The 25,394-nt window shown below is 37.4% G+C and overlaps 2 protein-coding genes across 3 annotated transcripts; both read left to right on the top strand.

The window, feature by feature from the left end:
- The first annotated feature begins 1,168 nt into the window (after nucleotides 1–1,168).
- pyroxd2 (pyridine nucleotide-disulphide oxidoreductase domain 2) lies at nucleotides 1,169–7,530 on the top strand. Of its 2 annotated transcripts, XM_057342266.1 has the most exons (16): nucleotides 1,169–1,329; nucleotides 2,050–2,069; nucleotides 2,163–2,256; nucleotides 2,467–2,540; nucleotides 2,921–3,076; nucleotides 3,220–3,373; nucleotides 3,526–3,587; nucleotides 3,975–4,072; nucleotides 4,168–4,309; nucleotides 4,429–4,563; nucleotides 4,947–5,019; nucleotides 5,962–6,118; nucleotides 6,380–6,534; nucleotides 6,716–6,822; nucleotides 6,945–7,065; nucleotides 7,220–7,530. In XM_057342266.1, the coding sequence occupies exons 1-16, from the start codon at nucleotides 1,215–1,217 to the stop codon at nucleotides 7,288–7,290; spliced, it is 1,734 nt and encodes a 577-aa protein (XP_057198249.1). In that variant the 5' UTR covers nucleotides 1,169–1,214; the 3' UTR covers nucleotides 7,291–7,530. The 2 variants fall into 2 exon arrangements, with proteins under 2 accessions (XP_057198249.1, XP_057198250.1); XM_057342267.1 differs by lacking the exon at nucleotides 2,050–2,069 and having other exon boundaries at nucleotides 1,217–1,329.
- A 1,131-nt stretch (nucleotides 7,531–8,661) lies between these two features.
- On the top strand, nucleotides 8,662–23,285 carry zgc:123010 (uncharacterized protein LOC641500 homolog). Its single transcript, XM_057342204.1, has 16 exons — nucleotides 8,662–8,840; nucleotides 13,191–13,255; nucleotides 15,791–15,871; nucleotides 16,368–16,424; nucleotides 17,032–17,223; nucleotides 17,445–17,570; nucleotides 18,448–18,496; nucleotides 18,735–18,825; nucleotides 18,907–19,048; nucleotides 19,120–19,224; nucleotides 19,415–19,493; nucleotides 20,448–20,481; nucleotides 20,588–20,662; nucleotides 20,739–20,841; nucleotides 20,931–21,034; nucleotides 21,125–23,285. Exons 1-16 carry the CDS (start codon nucleotides 8,786–8,788, stop codon nucleotides 21,249–21,251), a joined length of 1,485 nt encoding a protein of 494 aa, XP_057198187.1. The 5' UTR covers nucleotides 8,662–8,785; the 3' UTR covers nucleotides 21,252–23,285.
- The last annotated feature ends 2,109 nt before the right edge of the window (nucleotides 23,286–25,394 follow it).

Raw genomic sequence — 25,394 nt, 5'->3', positions numbered from 1 at the left:
CATAATCATTATCAGTCTTATTAATCCAGAAAATAGGCATCCCTATGTAACACTTTATAACCAGGAATGGACCAACAAGTCTTTACCGCCATCTACTGGAATGAAAGAAAATAGCGTCAGGAAAACGTGATCGCTTGGCTTCTTTTGCTGTTACCCCTCTTAGTGGACAAAGTAAAAATTGCAAAAGAAAAGTACATTTTCCAATGTTTATAAAATTGTTTATTTTATAGGTTAGGTCAGTAAATCTTGACTCTTAAGACAGGCTTAAATGAGATCAATCAGACATAATAACGGTAGTCTGCATGTAAATCTACATAAATATTCAGTAAAAAGTGAAGAGACAAAACGATGTGCTTGTTGTTGGGTTGGTTCTAGGACAGCAAGCTCTGACATCACAGACTAGCAATATATATTCCCAACTTTCTGATTATGTATGCAGCTTTCACACTTCAAGTCTTGTGGTAAATATTTGGACAATTCACAAAGTTAATGAAAATGCCAAGCATACTTTTCAGTGTTTGAAATAGTCATTTTTTGACCATCACAGTATGTATGACTGATACCTTTGGACTTTGCACTAGCACTCTGAACAAGTCAAATGTCCAGTGATCCTGTTTTAGTTATAGCCAGATCAGCAAAACAACAGGCATTGAACAAACATTTAATTTCCATTTCACCTTGACCTTCCTTCATATCACACACAATGTGTTCATTTCGGGTATCTTGCTGACTCCCACTGATAAGAAATTCTTGTTCCATGTCTTCCATAAAGGAGTTGCTATTGTTAAAGAATATTTTTTTTCAGTAAAATATTTCAAAGAATGGCCAAAAACAGTGCAGTAGTACCATGACATAAATAAATAAAGAGAAAGAAAGAAAGAAAGAAAGAAAGAAAGAAAGAAAGAAAGAAAGAAAGAAAGAAAGAAAGAAAGAAAGAAAGAAAGAAAGAAAGAAAAAAGCAAGCAGGAAAGATAGAAACAAACAAACAAACAAAGAAGAAATAAAGAACTTTTATGAGCTTTATTGCGAAGTAGTCAGAAGCTTTCAGAGCACAGTAAGCAAGTTATCAAAAAACACATTTTTAAATGTGGGGAGGGCAAATTATTTTCTGTTGGGAAAAAACATCTTGAACATAGACCCCTGACACAACCCTCTGCACAGTGGGAGGAGTTCTGGAATTTGAGCTGTAGGTTCAAGTGCTGTCTGGGAAAATCATGGCTGCTGCGGTCCGAGGGATTCGATCATGCAAAGGATTTATTTCATCGACACGCCGCTGCAGCCACAGCGTTGCACTCAAACCTCAATATGATGCGATTATAATCGGTGGAGGTAAACTACAAACAACCATGAACGGTCTACAGAAGGCTTCAAAAGTGTAGAATAGCAAGTCGCATTCAAGTGCGTACCCAAGTGGGCGGTTCTGACGGCCCGGACGTTTCGTTTGATTGGTCAGCTAAATACAGCTATAATCAATAATATTAATATTTACTGGGTGTTTTCGAGATAAACGTTATTACATGTTCTTAGTAAAATGATTGAGGTATGAATAATTAGGCTACTAAAACCACAACTGAAGGCAGCACGTAGACGACGTGCAAACGTGATAGCTTACCTGTCAGCTTTTTCAACGTGTTTTTTTTTTTTAATAAATAAACGTATTTATAATTTATTTTAGTTTACCCATTTAAAAACGATTACTGAAAGAAATAGTTTTATAAATAAATGTCTTCTGCGAGACAGAAGGGTTTAAGACTGTAATGTAACTCAATGGGGGATTCGGCTTTGTGAGCGGCTATGCGCCCTCTACAGGAAAGCAAGTTGTGTACAGAACTGTAGAAAACAACTAGAACCATTTGCTGGCATAACATTAGCAGTGAATGTTTTTTTATTGTTGGAAAACCTGTATATATATATGTGTGCATGCCCATGTGTTTTTTCCATACATTTCTGTAATGTTTATATTATAATGTTTTGCATATGTAAGCTTGTAAGGACTGAGTTATAAGCAGCCTTGCTAAACACTCTTCATATTTATTTTCTTCTGTTTAGGTCACAATGGCCTTATTGCTGTAAGTGCATGCACAAACAGTCTTAAATGTAGTTGGTCAATAATTGTGCAACAGTTTTTAATGTGAAGAAACTTTCTGTTGTGATTTGTACAGTCAGCATATCTGCAGAAAGGCGGGCTGAAAACTGCTGTGCTGGAACGCAGACACGTGCTTGGAGGAGCAGCTGTGTCTGAAGAGATAATTCCAGGTGTGATTTCAGGTTTATTACCAAACCAGGGATATGTTCCGTAAAAGACAAAGATCAGGTTTTCTATGCCCTTTTAGTCTAAAAACGACCTTTCTAAGCATTTTGTAAACTGATACAATTTGAGCATAGGTGGCGGGCCATATTTAATTTCTACTGTGAATTACTGTTGTTTGTTTGTGAACTTCGCTTGTTTGTGTTTGTTTGATTAAGGGTTTCACTTCTCCAGGGCCTCCTACCTGCTCAGTTTATTGCGTCCACACATCTGCCAGGACCTCGAGCTCACGGTGCTGGTCATATTCATAGATTACATTACTTGTTTTCTCTCTGCACTCTTGTACATTCTGCCATTGGTTAGGCAAGTGGGCAGTCAAAATGTACACTATTGATTAATCCAGACGATGATGTGTAAGAATGCTTAAAAACGCAAAGAAATGTTTTTGCAAATATGTGCAGCCAGTCTAGAATTAAGTTGTTCTGGAAATAAAACGAGGAAAGAACAAACATTTTCACTTCACTTGAAAGAATGTGAAGCTATGGAGACATTCTGCTTTAGACAGATCTGACAGCCATACAAGCAGCAGATGATTTATTACTTTTATTTATTTATGGGGTTTTTTTCTTTCCAAGATAACAAATGTTTTCCATTCTGTGTTGTCCTGGGCAGAAACATGGCCTGAAGGTATACATGAGGGACCCCCATTCATTTACCCCCATACTGGAGGAGGGTGTCGGAGGGCGGCCACCACGCTCCTTACTGCTGGGAGCTGATCTGGCAAAAAGCCAGGAAGAGATTGGCAAATTCTCAGAGAAAGATGCCAAGGTGCTCTGTGATTGTCAAGAGGACCTTGATGTTTGCAAGAGCACTTCCATGTTACACTGGTGGCAACTGTGAACTGTAAAACCCACACTAACTTGATAATAAATTAGATATGAATATCTATGTTCTCTGTCCTGTCTCTACAGGTCTATCCTGATTTTCTAACCCACTTGGAAAGACTGGCCTGTGCCATTCACCCTCTTTTGGATGCACCACCTGTTGACATTCCAGGAGTGACTCAGGGATCTCTGAGAAAGAGAATATCTGCACTGAGGAGCTTAAAACCTTTGGTGAAGTCTGGTAAAGATGATTCAAGGTTATATAAGATCAACCACACTCAACTTTTCCTGCGGCTAATACCTAATACTACTTTAAGCCAAAGCGTCTCATAAAACTAGGGCTCATAAAACTGAAGAATTATGTCCATAAATCCACGTGTTTCTGTATTAAAGGGTTAAAGCTGGGAAAGAATATTCCAGACCTTTATGAACTAATTACGGCTCCAGTTATGAAGGTGGGTTGTGCTTTTGAGAAAGTTAAACAAACATTCATGGAATTCTTTAAAAAAAGATGCCAAGCCTCATGATATTTAATTTAGGCTGCATTTACAAGGTTCCAACTTGTAAAACTTAAACTTGTAAAAATGAGTCACCTCTTTGTTGAACGTGTAATAGAAAAAGTTTAAAGTTGGAAAAAAGTTGGAGTTCGAGAAAGCTTCAAATTTACCCACTTCACAGCTACCTTTGCATATTTTTGTTTGTTCCATTTTATTAACACGCTAGCATTGCCTGTTTGTCACTTTCTCCCACCCCATTTGTTTATTCTTTTTGCAATTCATATTATTAATGTGCTGTGAAAAACCAAAAACATTAAGACTGATTTGTTTCGGTATTTCCTGCAGGTGCTTAATCGCTGGTTTGAATCAGAGCCGTTGAGAGCCACATTAGCCACCGACTCTGTGATTGGTGCAAATACAAGCCCAAACAATCCTGGAAGCGGGTGAGGAACTTTAACATCAATGTGACCTGTATATTTAGATTTATTTAGAATAGTGGTTTTTGTGGTAATGTTAAACGCTAATCTCTACTTTGTAGATACGTCCTTTTGCACCATGTCATGGGTGAGCTGGAAAAGGAGAAGGGAGCCTGGGGTTATGTGGAGGGAGGAATGGGCGGAGTTTCTCAATCGATCGCCCGCTCTGCACGCTCTTTAGGAGCAGATATTTTTACAGAGAGAGTTAGTGTTCAGGGTGAAGGTGTAACCTTTTGTATGAGCTGTTGTTTCTGTTTTGCATTAATTAGCAAGAACGGGATGTGTCCGGGATGTTTACCTGTTGCCTTTTTTGCTTCCTTTAGGAAGTTGAACAAGTTCTTATAGGTCAGGATGGTTCTGCACGGGGTGTTGTGCTGAAAGATGGAACAGAGGTCTCTAGTAAAGTGGTTTTGTCAAATGCCACTCCTTACATCACCTTCAAACAGCTTACCCCACAGGTACTGCCCCGACGTCCTGAGATTCTGACATTTTAGGCATCAAAGAACATTTTGCTTTTAAAGAAATAGTTAACTTAAAATGCTATGGGTGTTGTGGGTGAACTATTCCTCTAAAACATTTAGAGATTGGAGAAATTGGTTTGTTTCTAGATCATTTATTCACAGTTCTGGCAGCTTTTATTCCATTCTAAGTGCTAATGTGGCCTTGAGTTAGAGGCATTTTATCTGTTTACCCAAGGAGCAGCCCCTATTGTTTGACCCTATCTAAATGTGTTCGTTTGTATTATTTATAAGCAAAAGACTACCAATTGACTTATTTTCCAATGGAAAAATGAACTACTACTTTAATGACAATCGTAAATAATTGATGTCTGTGGTATTAGGACGCCCTGCCAGAGGCTTTCATCACAGCTGTGGATCAGATTGACTACAGTTCTCCTGTTACCAAGATCAACGGTATTATCATTTAATGCTTCATTTAACCTAACTAGAGAAGTAAATACCAGTGCTTAATGCAGCAGGTTTAGCTAAGTTTAGGCTTTATGTTTTGTTTCCATTGAAAGAACATGGCATGTGAGAGCCATTGGCATGACAACATTCAGAATTTGTTTTGTTATTTGTTACACTTAATGAGAATAGTAAGACATCGCCTTTACAGAAGAACGATGGGTACAGGTAGTTAAATAGATGTGAGATATAAAAGAACAGTAACATTCCATTATGGAAATATATAGAAATTAGGGCTGTCAAACGATTAATCGTGATTAATCGCATCCAGAATAAAGGTTTGTGTTTACATAACATATGTCTATGTACTGTGCATATTCATTTTGTATTTATAAATACAAACACATACACAAGTATACATATTTAGGAAATATTTACATGTATTTATTTATATTTACCAATAATTGAAATGATATATAAATGTTTATTAATTTTTAGATTTTTCTTAAATATATGCATGGATGTGTATGTGTTAATAAATACAAAATTATTATGCACAGTACACAGATATATATTATGTAAACACAAACTTTTATTTTGGATGCGATTAATCGCGATTAATCTTTTGGCAGCCCTAATAGAAATAAATAAAAGTAAGAAGACCTTTCAGAATTCAGAAGGCAACTGTTAAAATGACTCAATATTGAATGGCGAATATGCTAACAATTGTTTCTCTTCATCCTACATTTTTTGGGGTGTAAAGTTTATAAACATAAAAGCTAAATAGCTCAACAAAGTTTAAATGGAATGTATTAGTTTAATATATCGAGAACAAAGGCTTAAACAGAATTTTGTTGCCTTGCAATTTTGGACTTTTTGACATGAATTCGAATTATCGTTTAAGGTTGATTTGAGTGTTTTCATCTCTCTTTGTTCTGTGCACATCAACAGTGGCTTTAGACCGGCTGCCTAATTTCCTGGCTGCTCCGAACACTCGGGATGGAAAACCCGGTCCACATCACCAATGTTCAATCCACCTGAACTGTGAAAGTGTGGAGGTATTGGAGGACGCTTACAGGGAGGGCCAGCTGGGACGCCCATCCTCCAGGTTGGCATAACCTGCAAGTGCGGCTTATAATGGAACAACTAATATTTGCACATTACACATGAAGGCATCAGGACATCTGCATTTGCAATTCATGACCGGAGTTTCTCATGCAGAACATTTATTGCTCAGGGACAGGGTTTATTGCGATGGTTTTAGATGACCTCGCTATTCCTTCCTTGCACCGAACCACACCAATTGACATTAAATTTCAATTCATCTTCTGGGCAATTGTGACTGGAATATGTTTTTTATATATAACAGGCCTATGTTGGAAATGACCATTCCCTCAGTGCTGGATCCGACCCTCGCCCCCCGGGGTTGCCATGTGGTGTCTATTTTTACTCAGTTTACCCCTTATTTGCTGGAGGGCCGCCGCGCGTGGACCAATGAGGACAGGGAGAGATTTGCAGAGACAGGTCTGCAGTTTACCTACAGTAGTACCTAATTTGCATTTTTTGTGATGTTTGTATCTCTGTGTCCATTTTAGGTTTTTAAAGGGCTTATCAGGGCTTATAATTCAAATTGCATCTACGGTATGGGTACAGCACACTGTTAAGTAATATGATCTTTGTTGGTTCTTTGTTTTCTCTCTCACAGTATTTGACTGGATTGAGCGTTATGCACCTGGATTTAAGAAGTCTATAGTGGGCAAAGATATTTTGGCTCCTCCTGACCTTGAGAAGGTTTTTGGTCTCACTGGAGGGGTATGAACGTAACTTTAATCCAATAGTGGTCCAATACTGCATGTCTGTAAATTTTTGATTTTAAAGTTAGTTTTGGTGTATTTGCTTGCATATCTTTTCAAGCATTCTTGTTTTTGCCACAGAATATATTCCATGGCTCGATGTCTTTGGATCAGCTGTACCTGGCGAGGCCTTTGCCCTCTATAGCGGATTACCGCTCACCAGTCAAAGGACTGTATTTATGTGGCAGTGGCAGCCATCCAGGTCTGTGCATGAATAAATAAATAAAAGCCGTTTTTTTACATTTACTAGTGTGTATTAGATTTAGTGGCATCATCGTGGCGTCACGTTTCGCATGTTGAACAACATGATATGACTTCTGCCTTCTCCAGCATTTATCTGAGTCTGTCTCATTCAGGTGGAGGTGTTATGGGTGCAGCTGGCTGGAACGCAGCTCTCACTGTCCTTTCAGATTTCAAACGCAGATGATTTCACGTATGGCCTTCAGCTAGGATTGTCACCTTTTGGTGGCCTGGTGGGACATTTGGCTGAAAACAGAGATCAGATAAAGTATATGTCATCATTTTGTGTGATTCTGTATTTCTTACAAAACTTGAACGAAATTTTGAAACACTCCCAAAATCTTGCCCTCCAAAATTGCTGCATGTTTTTTTTATGCCATTTCAAACTGTTTGTGAAATATACAAATAAATGAATGATTGACTACAACTACAAGCATTCTTGTTGTGTGTAACCTGTGACAGAGCACGCCATGTTTCTCACAAAACTAGCTACTTATAGTTATTAGGAGGAGGGACATTCTCATTCCAGACAGCATTTTTGGACATAAATGTAGAGCATGCTAGAAACTGTTTGGCCTCGAAGCAAACAGACATGGGATGAAAGCCAAAAAAACTGGTAATATAGCCAACTTTCAACCAACCAAATATGAAACAGCAAGTGGAATCATGTGACAGTGCAGATATGTTGTTATGTAAATGTGAATACTTGCCTGTTTTGCGTTTACATGACATATCACTCACACAAACAAATAAACAAATTGTTTGCTCTGTCTATACTAGATCTATATTTGCAGTTTGCAGCTTAAATGTGCATTTGCAGGTGAGAGAAAAATTGAAATCGCAGACATCCTAATGGATTTATTGGTTAAAATGGGAATTAAATGGTTTTCAGTGGAAACAACAGAACATTATTCACTACTACTGGAATAAGGCATTAAATAAAGATGTTTTGGATTAGTTTTAATGGTAATAGCTAACTTAAAGTGATAGTTGACCCAAAAATTAAAATTATGTCATCATTTACTTTGTTCTACTAAGATCTCCTCCCGAGATCTTCTTGGTTACTAATGTTCTTCCTTTTTGTTTAGTAGAACAAAGTAAATGATGACATAATTTTAATTTTGTCATCACTCCTACTATATGGGAGTCAATGGGGGACGAGATCTGCTCGGTTACTGCAACTGACATTCTTCCGAATATCTTCCTTTGTGTTAAGCAGAACAAATACATTTATACAGGTTTGGAACAGTCTGAGGGTGAGTAAATGAGGACAGAATTTTCATTTTTGGGTGAACCATCATTTGGTCCATAATGTTTTTGTAATGGCAGCCATTTGAATCTGTAAAGTTTTTAGCATGGCCATTTCTTATCGATTGTTATTAAATAATTTGTATTGTTTAAAATATTAAAATATATTTATCGCAGGCAATATACATGTAAACTGACTGAGATTTGAATTGCATTTGTGCCGTAGCCTACTAAATCTCAGGGCCCACGCGGCCCTTTTAAGACGCTCGTGCTGGGAGGTGCTTCAGCAGCTCAACACGCCTGTCCGACGCCCAGGAAGAGACACAACACACCTATCTGCATAAGTTTAAAAATGACAATCTATCTGGCGTTTTAAGGTTATGTGACGTGTAACGGTCGTGCGTATGTCGCTGTGTTGAGAGTAATAATGCTGGATGGTCGGAGTTATGAAGTTCAGTTTGGATTTCTGCCGGTTTCTGGGGCTCAGCGGTGAGTTGCGCGCACGCAAACTTTCTTCACGAGTTATAAAGTTACTTTTCTTTCTGTCGGAGCCGTAAAACCCACACTACGATCCTCTCATCTCCGTTTTTAACCGATTTAGTGAATAGTTTTAATGTGGGTGAGATTATAAAAGTACCAAAGAAGAAGTCATGAGCGTACTTTTGGGAATGCTTACAATGGTTTGTAATATAATGTAAATTGCAACAGCACTCATGTTTTGGATAGTTTGTAGATGGTAAATAAATACCGTTTGATTTAAGTGTTGAATATATTCAAATTTAAGTGAAGACGATGGTAATGATATTCTGTGAAGTCAGACTTTTAAAGTATAAAGTTAAAGGACAGTTTAACTAAAGCGAAGTGTAAACATTTATTAGACGCTTTTAGTTTATAATGTTTAGTTAAAATATACTTCATATACATCGTTTGAAAGGAATCTAAACACTGGAGAAATCATATGCAGCAGGCCTGGAGGTAGTGACGTCGCGACTTTTAAGGTGGAGCGGATAGCGTCAATAGGCTGCGAATAAGAAGCTGGATTCAACCTCGTGAGGTAGTGTGGGTTTAAACAGCTGTTGAGCTCCAGGGTCGTTTTATGATGAACAAACATTTTAAATACATTTTTTAGAACTTAATGGTGAATGAAATTTTTAGATCTTAATTTAATAATAAGAATATTTGAGCAATATTAGACATTTCCACTTCTTTTCAGAGATAAGCCAAGCCTTAAAGGGATGCTTCACCCAAAAATGAAAATTCTGTCATCATTTACTCACCTTCGAGTTGTTCCAAACGTGTATAAATGTCCTTGTTCTGAAAAACACAGAGAAAGATATCTGGAATAATGCTTCTAACCAAACAGATCTCAACACCCATTGACTACCATAGTAGGAAAAAAACAATGGTGGTCAAAAGTGCCCCAGAACTGTTTGCTGTCCTACATTCTTCAAAATGTCTATGGGAGTCAATGGGTGTTGAGATCTGTTTGGTTATAAGCGTAATTCCAAATATCTTTCTCTGTGTTCATCAGAACAAATACCTTTTTACACATTTGGAACAACTCGAAGGTGAGTAAATGATGACAGAATTTATCAATTTAATGTGTCATTGCAGATTTTATATACAATTTTGTTCTTCCCAGCACACATTAGGCTAATAACTATTTCTCTCTGTAACTGGTAGTTATCATCATTCTTTGTTACACGGCTCGTTAGAATGCTTGATTCTGATTGGCCAGTTGCAACATTTGAAGTTTATTATTCCCAGATAACAACCGCTCAAAACTAATAACACATGGTAACCCGGATGCAGCAAATCATTTTGACAGTTTCTTTGACAAATTAAATATAAACATGTCTTTTAATAACATATATGACATTATATATATACAAATGATTAAACCAAATTGCCTGTTCGTGACATTTGAACGTCTTTAAACCGAAAGTAAACGGCTTTTCCCCGCGGAAGGTCTGCATTCGGTAAAAATGAGCTAATCAAATATTTCAAATTCACATTTCATGTCCAGTTTTTTCCTCATGTGGCAAGTAGTGCCAAAATAAGCATATTTCTGCGATAACAACCGGCTGCCTGTACATTGTCCCTTACTTGGATATAAAATGTCTATTCGTTACGTTGTTCAGATCAGTGGTTTGTGCATGTTAAAGCACGTGTGCATTTCCCTTATATGACATCATGTTGTAAAACCCCTCTTGTAGACTCTTCCGTACTGTAAAAGTATTTTTCGTTCAGCTTTCTCTTCTATGCGAACTCTTGCTAGCTTGGGTTTGTTTGCTTTTACTCAAAATCTGTGGTGGAAATGTCAGTACGAATAACAACATCATCCGTCATCATCAATAAACGCTGAAATATTCTTGTACATTGATTTTATCCCGCGCTCTCACTGTAAGCAGCATTTGCCTGTGAGTCACATTCATAGTAAAATCTTTAGAGATGTCTTTGACAGGTGTGAGGTTGGCTACTGGATCGCTTTAGACCTCAGTCCCAGTTCTTTTTTTAAGCTAATTTTCTGCGCTCGCATCGAAACCAACCGATTTACAGTGCAGTGGTAATTTAAATATCTGCGTTGTTGTATGAATTAAGATGGTCGGCTACCATAACCAAACGGACACTGACAGACGGCAGTGAAAACAGTAGCAGTTGGGATCATTTGCATGGAACAGTTTGCATGATCCAGGGAAGAATCTGTGGGCCGCGAATGGTTCTATTAAATAAATCAGTTCTTAGTTCTGCTATTGTCACAAGGCGCTACATAAGTGAGAGATGACTCATTAAAAGGGAAGTGTATTGGTCAACGCATCACTTCCTTGCGACCACAGGTTTAGAAGTCTGTGGCCTGCAGACCGAAGTATGTTTTATCAGTCTGGCTGTGATTTATGACCGAAGGCTGTATGTCTCATCCGTGTGTGTGAACTCCTGTGTGTTGTAATGGCTATAGGGAGTGGTTTAGTATGGAGAGCAGTGGTTTTCTAGCACAAATGCCTCTTCTCTTCTTCGGAACAGGAAAGCAGTTAAAAAGCTCATAAAGATCTTCGTCTATCCGAAGCAGGAATGTCAGTGTTTTGCTATTTGAAAGAAAATATAGGTTGCCTGTTGGAATTTTATCTTTTTGACGCTGTCTTCATAATAAAATGAAAACGCTTTTCGACATGCAGGTTTGGATGCTGGTAGCTGTCAGGAATCACATACAGGAAAATACAAAAATAGCTCGGTGGTAAGAGCATGGCGCTAACAACGCCAAGGTCGTGGGTTCGCTCCCAGGGGATTGCACATACTTGGAAAGAAATGTATAGGATAATGCAATGTAAGTCGCTTTGGATAAAAGCGTCTGCCAAATGCATAAATGTAAATGTAAAAAGCGGTAAAGTTACCCTGTTCGCTTAGATTAACTGACAGCAAAATCCAGAATCGCGGCTGTTGGATGATCTTCAAAGTATTGTTTTACCGGAGTGCGGTATATGTGGCTTCTTGAGAAACGTTTTGTGCCGTCTGATTTATGTGAAGCTCTGTTGCTTGGAAAAATGAACTTTAGGCAAACTGAACATTGAGTTGTAACCCTGCAGGGCTGGTGCTCTTATTTGTGAGTGGTTTGTTTAACTCATTTTATCTTGATATGGTTGGTTGGTTGTTTGTCACGAAGATGATGTGAAATTGAAATCTTTGTGCAGCTGACCCTCAAAACATACCGTTTTTAGAAGATGATATTTTTCTTTCAATAGTATTTGTACTCCGCAACAATATAAGGTTTGAATATATGATAAGATCTTTAAAGCTGTTTCCTTCTTGTAAACATGGCTTTGTCTAGTGTTTGTTGTTGACTTGTCTTGAGGCAGATTGTTGAAGTGCTTCCTCATTTGTAATGTTCAATGAATAAATATAAATTTAATTAGTGTGATTAATGTCATTAGATAAACCAAAAAGTCAAGTGTTTTGACTGTTTTCGCTCCATTGTTTGGCCTTTTCAACTCATGTTTCATTTCTTGTTATCTGAAGCTTTCTGGTCAGCAGGTTGGTTGTTACGTCAGAGGTTGCGAGAAGAAAACGTAACCACCATCTTTAAAAGTCTGATGTAGCTGCAGTAACAACATTCAAACATTGCATGTGCCACTTTTTTCTGGTTTTGATGCTGTTGTCTGTAATGTTTTGAGATGTTGCACTCATGAAAAAAATCATCATAGTGTCTATGTCCACTAAATCCATTAAAGTTTGCATTGTTACTATGACAACCAATGTGGCCATGCTATCAAAAGAGAAATAGAACTAGCCCTGTATAGCTTGCAGTTCGATCAGTCGCTCTGATGCTCTCTGCACTGTCACACAAAGTATTGTATTTTTCTATGTAAAAGAGGGCCTGTTGATAGGATGCTTTGTTCACGTCTTGGTTTCAAATGTACAGATGTACAACTAAAACGTGTATTATATGCTGTTTAAAGACAACAAATGCTTAAAAATATGTCAGGAATGTAAGGCTGGTTACCAGTTCAGTATTCACATACTGTAGCATCATCGCTAAAAGTACTTTTGAATGGAATTCTCCCAGAGTTTACAAAAACTAAAAATAGCATTTTAACACTGAAGTTATCTACATAAGTGTGTATGTTAAGTGATTTTGGATATATTAATTGCAGAAGTTTAATACCTCCACATTCATAATCAAAATGTTTTAAGAAATATCAATACAACACTGCTCAGCAAGCTGTGTAGTGTAGTAAATAAAAATATTTCTTGATTTTGACCACATGCTTTAACGCAAAATGAAGGGCTTGATTCTCATTTGTGCAGAAATGTTATCCTTCATTCATATCCTTCTGTTTTTCTCAGGCTCCAGTGATAAGCGGCCCGAGGACATGGAGACAGGTGAAGCTGAACAGAACGAAGACTCGCAGGTATGAGAACATTTACCTGCATCAGTCCAAGATATCAGTCACGGCTGAAGTCTGATATGCGGTGACAGTTTACACTATAATTTTTTTATTCAACCGATTAAAGGTTGCCATTAAAAATGCAAATCTTGAATAAAGGCCCCTAAGGTTGTTTTACGATGTAAAGGGATAGTTCACTGAAAAATGAAAATTCTGTCATCATTTACTCACCCGCAGATTGTTCCAAACCTGGAACCTTTGTGTTCAGCAGAACAAAGAAATTTATACAGGTTTGAAACAATCTGAGGGTGATTAAATGATGACAGAATTTTTCGGTGAACTATCCCTTTAAGCCACACTTACAGTATTAATGCAACTTCATAATAACTAAGTGACATTTGATTTAGAGAAAGACAAAATATTCAAGCAACCATTTCACAAATTACTCTTAATTTTGAACCATATACCTTTTGTTTCATCATTTTAAAACTTAAGACACAATGTGTACGGACAACTTTTGTTTCTCAAAAGTAGTGGAAGTGGTGATTACACATTCAGGTTACAGTTTATACAGTACATCCACTAAACACGACTATGGGACTAGATAATTGTGATAAGGTAATTGTGGAAGTATAAAGAAGATCCTTTTTTTAAAAAAAAGGACAAGCAGTGGTGTCATATCTAATTCAGTCTTTGAAAACCTTTTTAGGGGCTGTTGGTATCTTGGCACACTTCTCTCTTACAAAACCTCAAATCTTTTTGTTAAAGCATGAACTTTATCTTCTGGCAATGCTTCCAACCTTTCAGTTGGATCAAGGTCAGATCACTGTGCCCCAAACGGAGATACTCCCAGCAGATACCTTGTAGTGGCTCTGACTCTTTGTTGAAAAGAACACAGCGTTTAATTTGTACTGAACGTTCATGCGGAAAGATTCAAATTGTGTCTTATCTGTCCATGATAGTGTACATTCTTTCTGCAGCTTTGACTTTAGTCAGTGCTTGTTGTTCCAGAGAATGGTTCCCCTGCTAGTTCTCTAAGGACTTTTTAGGATGTTAAGCTTTGATTTAGATTTTAGTTAGATAACCACTCAAAAGAAAAGCAACACTGATTTATACATTCATTCATTTGAACTAGTGCTGGGCGATATACCGGTTCATACCGAATACCGGTGTGTATTTTTGTTATGATATGAATTTTTACATACCGCATTACCGGTGTATGTCGCTTAAACAACGTGCGGAACGCGGCGCAGCGTGACACTGTTTCAGTGGGGTCCCTTTTCACTGTTGCACTGTGACCGGCCATTCACACAGAATGCGTCTTTCTATGCCGCGGCACTACTTTATCATACTTTTTCTATATAAACATGCGCTAAACGTAGGCGTTTGGATGTCTGCGTGCGTCTCGCGCATGAGCGGTGACGTTACATATTTCTTTCCCGTCGCAATGGGAGCGCGCACCTCGCAGCACAAGTGTAGCAATTGCAAGTTCGCATTACGTTATATTAATTATACTCACGAACAAACATTTTCAAAAAACGCTCGTGTTCCCCTCATATCGATTTAGATTTAGATTTAGATTTAGATTTAGATATCTGCTCAATATAAGCATATAATATGATGTGTTTTTAGTTTGAACTCTTTCTCTATATGCTTTGATGAGAAATAAGGGTCAGTAAGGAGGATGCGATCGCTTTCCTCTCACATATCTAATTTAAGCCTTTGTTTTATGATTAAAAAATATGATTTCAGGAAATCATGAAGCCATTGTGACTATGTAAAACACAACAGACATCACATGCATGTTTTAATGGTAAATTGTTACTATTTTGTTTTCAACTATTCAACTATTAATTTTTGGGTGGATGCTCCTAACTCTTGAAGTTGGGAGCACCAGTGCTTCCAGGGAAAAAAGTTAATTTCGAGCCCAGTTCTCTATTTATTTGCTTAAATAGTATGTATGCAAGTTACCTTCGCATGCTATTCAGTTGTTAAAGAAGTCTAAACTTTGCAGTTATTATAGGGCATACTGTCACTGTCACCATGACGGTATGAAAGGGCATTTTAAGTCAATCAACAGCACTATTTCCTCTCTCAATCAGTAGAAAATGTATAAAGTGGTATAACGGTATAAATCTGGAAAACACTGTTATATTCATTTTTGGTCATACCGCCCAGCACTAATTTGAACACTGTTCTATCTGCCTGCACGTTTATGGAGGCCAAAGTCCTCTGCATTCATTTTGTAGCCACTTTCAGCTAAATAAGCAGTAAAACTTTCCGATCCGTCCAAAATCTCACTGTTTGCTGCTATTTGTATTTGTATATCTCACTCATACGACAAGTTCCTTTTAAAATGTATGCATGGCATGTTAATGTTTTATAATGTGTATATAAACATGCAAACGTGCAAGGCAGTGATTTTTAAATGAAATGCTGCTTTTGATACTCATTGTTCTTTTAAGGTTTAGTGTGAACGCACACAATGGGTTCCATCTTTCTCTCAACATCACGACGACGATTGACTGATGTATTTTTGTGTGTGTATACGTGGTGCAGGATGTCTTAACAGGTGAAGAGGGTCTCAGTGAGGAAGATAAGGCCAGAAGGAAAGCGGAGAGGCGTAAAGCCAAGAGGAAGGTAAGCGGAGTTCCTCATTGACGGATAAACTTTAACACAGTCAACACAAGAATTGACCACCTTTTACCCAGAGTTCATCTGGAGGAACTATTGTTTGACTATTGTTCTGTTCTTGGTGTGCTCTTTAGTGGACAAAGCCTTTAAAAAGCAGCTCTCCCACTTACAAAGAATTGTTATGTTATGTTATTAATTACCAAGGTGCCATCCTTAGGAAGGTTACCCTTGGTTTTATTATAGTAAAAGTGTATTAAGCATGTTTTTTTGGTGAATGGATCACCATTTGTATTCCCATAGTTTTAACACAAATATCATGGTTAAAATATTTCGTTGCTGTTACCATAGTGATAAAATAGTAAATTTGTGGTTACTGTGCCATAATAGTCTTGAGATAATCATGTGAATACCAGGGTATGAACTTCCATATAATGGTAAATATAATAAATAAGCACACTGCACTGTACTTTATGGTTGTTTTTATCTTCTCCGTTGTTTTCAGCGCCAGCGACAGAGAAAGAAACTAGAAGGGGTTAAGAAGGATGAATGTACGGAACAGGTACGTTTATTTGAGTTGAACTTTTTAGTTTTCTACTGACACTGGATTACTGAATAAAAATAACGGAGAGGTTCTTCACAGCGATGCCATAGAATAACAATATTTGGTTCCACAAAGAACCATTTAGTCAAATGTGCTTTAAAGAACCATCTCTTTCTTACCTTTTTATAATCTGAAGACCCTTTTTTCGCCACAAAGAACCTTTTGTGAAACAGAAAGGTTCTTCAGATGTTAACGATTCTTTATGGAACGAAAAGGTGCTTCTATGGCATCGAAGAACCTTTTGAATCCCCTTTTTTTAAAGAGTTTTAAGGCTTATATAGATGTAGTCAAAGACATTAAACTTGGATTTGAAATCCCTACATTATATTTACGCTCTACATTAAATCTGTGTCTCAGCTGCAAAACAATAAAACGTTGCATTTATAGAGCATTTCAAAGCAGTCACTTATCTGTCTTTGTAGGCTGCTTGTTAACTTTGGAAACAAACCCCCTTTGTTTTCTTTTTGTGTCCTCTTGCATTCCCTTGTGCTGACATATTTTCACTCGAGATTACATGGGTGTGAGCCCAAGAACAGGCTTTTAAAGCATGTGAGTTTTCTTTAAGGGGGAGGAGCTTGTCAGAGCTGATTCTGAGCTCGAAGAGTCTGAAGATTCTGAGCCAGAGGAAGTGGAAGAGTTCAACCTTTCGAAAGTGGAAGCGAAGCCTGTTGCTCCTCCGAGCAAAACCCCAGCTGGACCTCCACTGGCCTCGGGGAACAGAAGCAATCGGCAGCTGCCGACCCGCTCCATTGAGGAGGTGCTGATTCTGTGACAGCCAATGAAGTGCCAGAGTTGAGCTGCTTATGAATATGCAAATACGAATGTTGTTTACACAAATCAAAGTATTGAAACACATAAACATGCAAATAAAACCATTAAAGCAGGGTTTACATTATGTACAGTGTAAAGCCATGAAGCCAAGGTTAATAACTAAAGTTAGGATGAAGTGTTAAAGATAACATTGTTTATTATTTTCAGGACCCAGAGTGGGATGTCAACAGTGCTTTTGTTGCTAATGCAGTCAGTCACATTCGACCCAAAGCCAAAAGTAAAGGAGCTCACAAGTCGAAAGAGAACAAAGAGAACGAGAGCAGAAGTGGGGAGGTAAGTGTTAAGTGAGATATTTCTTTGTACTGTAATGCGCTGTAGGAAGACTGTGAACATTGAGGGCGTTGTTGGGTTTCTTTTCTGTTTATAAACCTTTGGGTGTTGTCACTGTAGATGTATATAAGCTTTTGTTTTCTTAGTTTGTAATTGTGACAGGTTGCATGCTTTACTGTATTAGCTCATCACTCATCATCCTTTTATTCTTCGTCTTAATTTGCCCTTCGTTACTTGGCCCCTAAATATGAGGAAATTATGTATAAGACACTTTCATCAGCTGTTGCTTATTAGTGCTTATGGGACATATAGCCTTACAGAGCAAAATACAAAGATACTCTCTCTTTCATTTCTTTAGCAAATTAGTATTGCGTTGAATATTGCTTGTTCTTTATTGTGTTCAATCAGTTAAGTTTTAGGTGTTTTATTAATGTTTACAGTAGGTTTGTGTGTTAATACTATTATACGCGATTCATAAGTGTTCTTATTTTTGTGGCTTATAAATGCCGCTCTGAAAGTGAATTGTATATGTGCGACGCATGAAGTTATCTTACACTGACCATAAATATACAGATATGCGGTCATGTGCACTTCTGCACGTTTAAAGTTCAATGTACCACATAGAGAGAATAATTGTTCAAACATCACCTTGAGGTTTACAATTAACAGAATATCTCCAGGTCATGACTAGCGGTTGTATGCTGGTAGCATGACATGAAATATGTGGATGATCATTATTAATATTAATTACAGGAATATTGTGGGTTGTTTTTTCATTTGTTGTCAATAGATTGCATTGATTTGTGGCATGATTGGTTTTAAATTAGGTTGTAAATAACCCGTTAGTATCAATTAATACATTATTCATTTTTTTTTGCAGGTTATTTGCTTATCCGATGCTGTAACTAAAAAAAGTTCCTTACTAGTAGGTGTGTATTCCTTTCTTTCACACACTCGCTTTGTTGTATCTAGTACATACTCGGGTTTAGTGTTTTAAGAGGTCAGGATATTGTTTAAGTTAACATATTTACTTTGTTTTAACTCCAGATCTTTACAGAAGTAAATCACTTGCTTTTTAATTGCGTTCTTTCAGTGTCTACCAGAAGTATCATCATCCTCTCAGTGCAATGTTTCAGATTTAAGTGTCTTTTTTTCTCTACTTTCCAGAAAAAGGGATCAGACTCGTTCAGGAGGGCCAGTACGAACAAGCTGTCAGTTTGTTTACAGAGGCCATCAAATGTGACCCAAAAGATTACAGGTTATACTTTGATTCATATTAATCAAACATCATTCTTGGGGTTATTCTTGTTTTTAATTCTCCTTCATTTGGGGCAAGCAGGTTTTTTGGAAATCGCTCCTACCCTTACTGTTGTTTGGAGCAGTACCCACTGGCGCTAGCGGATGCTGAGAAGTCCATCCAGATGGCTCCTGATTGGCCCAAAGGCTATTACCGTAGAGGAAGTGCACTTATGGGGCTTAAGGTATGATGTGCTTTTGGCCCTACATTTATGTACAGTACTGATGTACTGATATGTACGTTTGTGTGTGATAGAGGTACAGTGAAGCCGAGAAAGCCATGGAACAGGTGCTGAAGCTGGACGCAGATTGCGAAGAAGCCGTCAATGACCTCTTATACTGTAAAGTGCAACAACTTGTGGTAAATGACAGATCATTGTCTCATGAAAAAGCAATTACAAGAATGTTGTGCTCATTTTTTTTTTTTAGGAATAATTCCCCAAAAAGTTGTTTTTTGTTATTGTTTTAAGAAATTGGATGCCACCAAGAATTACATTAAAAAAGTTTAGACCTATAGTGGATGGAAGCTTTTTTCTTCATTTTATTTTTAGGTTCTTGGTTATGATGAGGAACAAAGTATCCAATTGCTGGAAAAATACAACACTGTGCAGGCTGTTATTACAGCCAAGGGTAAGATTTTTACAAAAATAAGCCACTTGAGGGTGCTATTGCTTTATTCTTCATCTACATTATAGGCTTTGGGACATAGTTTGCCTAACATTTACAATTCTGTTATTACTCACCATCATTTTGTTCCAACTTACTGACTTCTGTGAAACATAATTTGATGTTATGTTCACTAAGGCTGACATATTTGATTAAAATTGTAATTGTATGCTAAACTGCTAAGCCGTGGCAAAACTCGGACGCGAACATCAGTTTTAAAATCAATTTACCATTATTAAACATGATGTTAACATATATTATCACGATGTTAACACGACTGCATGTTACTAACATGAGGATAACACTATTAGCATGTTTGCTAACATGAATAGCATGTTGTTGACATGATGTTAACACGAGTACATGTTGTTAACGCGATATAAACATGATTAGCATGTTTGCTAGCATGATTAACATGTAGCTAACATGATGCTAACATGATTAGCATGTTGCTAGCATGATGTTAACACGATTATCATGATGATAGCACGATTTATGCTAAACAAAATGCAATACAAGTGTATAGTGAGTTAACATTTCTCCCTCTGTAGTGAAGTCGGATGTTTTAGAATTGGGTGACGTGTGCTCTTAAATGAACAGTTCACCCAAAAAGAAAAATTCTTTAATCATTTACTCACCCTTGAGTTGTTCCAAATCTGTATAAATTTCTTTGTTCTGATGAACACAGAGAAAGATATTTGGAAGAATTCTTGTAACCAAACAGTTCTTGCCTACCATTGACTGCCATAGTAGGAAAAATGACAATGGTAGTTAAAAGTGCCCCAAAACGGTTTGCTTTCCTACATTCTTCAAAATATCTTCTTTTGTGTTCAACAGAACAAAGACATTTATAAAGCATTTTTCCTACTATGGTAGTCAATGGTGAACTGTTTGGTCACGTTGTCTCGTATTTTGCAGCATCAAATCAAGACTGTGCCCTTCTCCAGGCAGGGTAAGTCATCATGCTTGCTGATTTCAACTTTGCATTATGCAAATGTCTTTCTGAAAACAGCCTCTTCTTCACTATGTCTTATCTCTCTTTTCTCTCTTTTGTGAAGTCCTTGCAACTCCCTGTGGGTTGGAAACGTGACCACAGAACTGACAGAGAAGCATCTGCGGGACCTTTTCAAAACGTGAGATGCGATGCCCAAGCCATCATTACATGAAACGAAAGTCTTTTTGGTTTTAACATTTGGTGCTGTTTTCTAGTTATGGAGAAATCGACAGCATTCGAATTCTGCACGAACGCTTCTGTGCATTTGTTAACTACAAGAACGCTAACATGGCCTCCCGTGCGATGGAGAAACTCCACGTGCGTGAAACCCTTAATACAGTAAATCCAATTTATTGAAGTGTATGACAGAATGATCTTTTAAAAACAAAAACACTGTTTGATCTTAGGGGGTTCTTATTGAGAACACTCGACTGGTGGTCCGATATCCAGACAGACGGATTCAGAGAACCCTTCCAACACCTGCCATTCAACAACCTGCAGGGACTGCTGGGTAATTTTAACTTTGTGCTATTTTTAAATATTTAATTATTTAAAATGTTGTTCTTGAATGACCACACCGACTACAATAACACTTTTTCAGTCCTAGGCGAAGAAGTCCTATCAACGTCGATGAGTGTTACTTTTGGAGGACCACCGGCTGTCATTTTGAGGATAGGTGTCGCTATAAGCACATTCCTGAACATCGAGGGAAAGACTGGCAGCCTTGAGTCAACACTAGCCTCTCTTTCCCTCCCTCCTTCACAACATGACTGATGGGGTTGAACCATCGCTTTGATTATCTGTAGGTCAGGTACAGTGTGGACCAGTGTTGTGGATAAGAGTCTTATGAAAGTTCTCACGGTTCAGAGTTTTTGATGTCACTTCACTGTCAGACTCTGAACCTCACTGGGGTTTAAAAGCAGAGCAGATGGGCTTCTGGGAAAGCAGCATCTCTTATGAGGTGAGGTTTGTGTGGTGCGGAGGGCCAGGGCATCATCGCCTGAGGTTTGTGTGACCTTTTAATATCATATGTTCTGTTCTTTCTTCCTGTGCCAAGTTGCCAACACCACCAAGCCAAAGAAGAGACACGGATCTGGTCTGACTTTTTTTATCCTGATTTGAAAGACTTATTCTGCGTGAGAGTTTAAATGAGGATTGGAGTCATACCAAAGAATAATAATTTGCCACCTGTGGATTTCATTTTGGAAGAGAAAAGGGTAACAAATTTCAGTCAGGGAACATAGTAGTTTAGATTTTATTGAAACTTTGATTGAATCTAAATCCCACCACACACACTCACATTCATTCTGCATGTTTGTGGTAATTTCTAATTGAATTAAAAAAATTTTTAATTATTTTTTTTATAATTAAAGTGCCCCAGCTGTTCTGGACACGTCAGTATTGCAAACGGTTTTGTTCCAACCTTATACAGAACTTAAATCTGTCTTGTTAAATTATTTTGGGTTTTCATAGTTTTGCACTTTAATACATCAGCCGATGAACACTGCTATACAAAACAACTACAGGTCTTGTTCTTCAACAAAGAAACACATCTTGTAGCACAAGTTTGGTCTTTAAAGTCAGATTCACGTTGCTGCTGGTTGATGTTCTACATCTTCCATGCTATTTCTCCTATAACTTTTTAAGGATGCACATTTTGTACAGTTATGGTATTTCTGGCCGTTTGGATATTACTTTTTATGAACATAGACTAGTGTTATCCATTCGTGTGATCGCAAGCGCATAGAAGTTGTCATGCGGTTTTACGTTATGCAAGAGTGCCAGAGAAAACGTCTGCCGTCTTTGCTTAGCTCAGCTTTTCATCGTTTTCTTTTATGTTTCACATGTTTTTTCTTCAGTGGATGAGATATAAGTTAGTTAAGACGCTTCATGACTGTTTTGTTCAAATCTTTGTTCCGATTCTTATTGTTCTGACATATTTGGCAAACGTTGATCTTCCTGTTGTGATTTTTTTTTGACACACTTAAGCAAAGAAACACTAATGTTTACTTGATGTACTACGGGCAAACACATCTGCTATTTTTAAACATTTTTACACACTATTTACACTACTCGTAATGCGTTTCTTTTTGCAGTAGATATTTTCTTGCTTTTTAGATATGACTGCATTGGTTTTTATATGCATTATCACACTAATGCATGTAGTTGCATTGCTCCTCATTTATAAAACAATTATTTAACAGTCCGGAGTGCCTTGAAAAGCATTAGTTTGAACTTTTTCTATCAGATTTTATTAATATAAAAGCAGAGATATCCTTTGAACAGAGTTCTGCAAATTGTGGGGGGAGATGAATAAGTCATGAAAAGAGTTTGTGTTGGGAATAAAGCACAAGGCTGTGATCATTATATATTTTTTCATGTTTAAGGAAAAACCAGTATTTTTAAGGCTAACAACACCGACGTTAGTTTACTCTTGAGCTGCAGAAAGAGCACTTTTCTTTCAGCGTGCATTACATTTATTTGAGGAAAGTAGGACCTTGTGTCATTTTGCTTTTAAAATCAAATCAGAGCTCAGCTCTTCCTTTGTTAGCAGATAATGAAATGAGTTTCATATTCTCTGCTTTCCCTGTTTTTATTTTTTCTGTGGCTTGTCCCATTTTATGTCATTTTGTTCTTATTCTCTTTGAATTTTGCAATGTTGATTGGTGCAAAGTTTTGTTCTGTGTTCTCTTTTAAATTTTATTTAGCACTGCATTGGAGAAAAGCTCAATATAATAACAATAATAAATGTTTTAAATTCATTTTCACCATCTGCATTTTTTCATTTCTATATCATCTTGATATTGAGTACAAGACGGAGAACATTCAGAATAGATATTCAGAACTGCATAATGGACACTATGCCCTTTTTTTATATTGTAAACCTTGTGACATCTTTACATAGCATGTTTAAATTTATTATGTGAATCTTAAAGTGCAGTTCACCCAAAAATGAAAAATATGTCATCATTTACTCACCCTCTTGTCATTTCTAACCTGTATGACTTGGTTTCTTCAGCGGAAAACACAAAAGAGGATATTTTGAAGATAATTGGTAACCGAACAGCACTGGACCCCATTCACTTGTTTTGTATGGACACAAAACCAATGCAAGTGAATTGGGTCCAGTTAACAAAATTTTTCAAAATATTTTTTTGTGTGTTCTGCCGAAAAACGAAAGTCATACAGGTTTGAAATGACAAGAGGGTGAGTAAATGATGAGTATCACTTAAAGCAGCTTCAGAGTCGGATCCAAAAGTGTGTCAAGAAAATTTATTGCATTCGATATTTCAAATGCTGGAAGTCATCCACGTATTTCAAACATATAACAAATTCACATACCATGCACAGCATTTATTTAAATTTATACATAAAACAAATAGGTTTCTTTTCCATCTCCCAACTCCAAATTTTAGTATACATGTCTGTCAACACCAGAGGGCGCTCTCGTACAGAAGTAAAAAAAAACATGCTGAATGAAGGAAACTCTTTTTTTTGTAAAACCACCATGAATAGCATGTCCTAAGAGCACAAGTTGTTCTCGCTGCCCCAGGATGGATAGAGATGATGATCATACGTTAAAAAATCTTCCCTGTTATCAATGACACATGGAAGTAATGTGCGGTTGGCTCAAGCGACTATATAAGATAGCAGCATTTTTCCCATCTCTCTCTGTATCTAAAAACAACCGTGCGCTTTAAATGCAAAAATGACACATGCCATCTACAGAATTCATGACCACCAGCCCGCTATGGCTTTGAGCCAGTGGTTTGTGGCCTCTGTGTATTGTTTATAAGAGTCTATTGATAACATTTGACGCTGACTGTTCCAGTAAATATGTGTAGGGATTCTTGCTCAAACGGTCTTGTGGGTTTATGCACTCAATGTGACTTCTGACACTTTATCAAACAGTTCGTATAAAGCAATTTAACAATTAGCATGCGTTCCCATTCACATTAAGTCACTTTAATTAAACATTTTTACTGCGCTTTTTCATAGCTTAAGAATATTTTAGTTGTTGGATTTTAATGGCAGACTTTGTCTCATCCAAGATATTGAGAAGTCTCCATTTAATCTCACTGCAATCTTAAACAACTTCAATTTTTAAAGATATTTTCTATGGTTAGTAATTCACTTTTTTTTATACTTCACAACTGCACAAAATTTTCTTCTAAGTTTTGACACTGTGACAGTATCGTAACTGAGACTTTTGACTGATCTGATGTGTTACAGGTTTAAGAGCGCTCTGGAAAGCACAGCAGTGTTTGTCAGACTGCGGTGACCCTCATTAACGCCCGAGGCCGTGCCATAACGGCCTACGTTACGAAACTCACGACTCCAGCCTGAGAGGGAAAACAGGAGGTGACAGTGGGGGTAAACAGGAGGAGGTGCTATAATTTGAAAAGGCAGTTGTTTATTGTTGAAAAGCATGTATTTATTTCATGCCACCGCAAATTGTGGCTTAGGGCAGAGCCGGGACTCGTGGGTAATTACAGAGTTTGAGGCAGCGCCCCACCACAGCAGCGTCTCTTAAGAACTTGTGCCTGCCCTACACGCTGAAGTCAATGTGAGGATTGTGATATCTACAGCCATTGTACACACTTGCTGGGGAACCATCAGCGGTTGTTGAAGATGCTCCTCGTGTGTTCTTAGTAAATGATGAGTGTGTTACCTGTACTGTGAAGTGAGCACATTTATGCCCAGTGTTGGGTAGTTACTCTGAAAAGTAATTAATTACTAGTTACTAATTACATATTCAATAGTGTAATTAGATTACTGTACAAATTACTCTCTCCAAAAAGTATTTAATTACTTACTACTAATTACTTTCTATATCCTACATCAACCTTGATTAGAAATGATTCAAGGAT

This window comes from Triplophysa rosa, linkage group LG9, assembly GCF_024868665.1.
Source record: "Triplophysa rosa linkage group LG9, Trosa_1v2, whole genome shotgun sequence".
In the NCBI taxonomy this organism is placed as follows: Eukaryota; Metazoa; Chordata; class Actinopteri; order Cypriniformes; family Nemacheilidae; genus Triplophysa; species Triplophysa rosa.
The sequence above is the reverse complement of the archived record's forward strand: the minus strand, read 5'-3'. Positions and strand labels throughout refer to the sequence as shown.

Bases quoted from the DNA above. Each gene is read 5' to 3' on its own strand.
- pyroxd2 (XM_057342266.1), top strand. From the start codon at position 1,215: ATGGCTGCTGCGGTCCGAGGGATTCGATCATGCAAAGGATTTATTTCA. The intron at 4,073-4,167 runs GTGAGGAACTTT...TCTACTTTGTAG, and splicing joins CCAAACAATCCTGGAAGCGG to ATACGTCCTTTTGCACCATG. The intron at 7,066-7,219 runs GTCTGTGCATGA...TGTCTCATTCAG, and splicing joins TGGCAGTGGCAGCCATCCAG to GTGGAGGTGTTATGGGTGCA.
- zgc:123010 (XM_057342204.1), top strand. From the start codon at position 8,786: ATGGTCGGAGTTATGAAGTTCAGTTTGGATTTCTGCCGGTTTCTGGGG. The intron at 15,872-16,367 runs GTAAGCGGAGTT...CGTTGTTTTCAG, and splicing joins GGCGTAAAGCCAAGAGGAAG to CGCCAGCGACAGAGAAAGAA. The intron at 21,035-21,124 runs GTAATTTTAACT...ACACTTTTTCAG, and splicing joins CAACCTGCAGGGACTGCTGG to TCCTAGGCGAAGAAGTCCTA.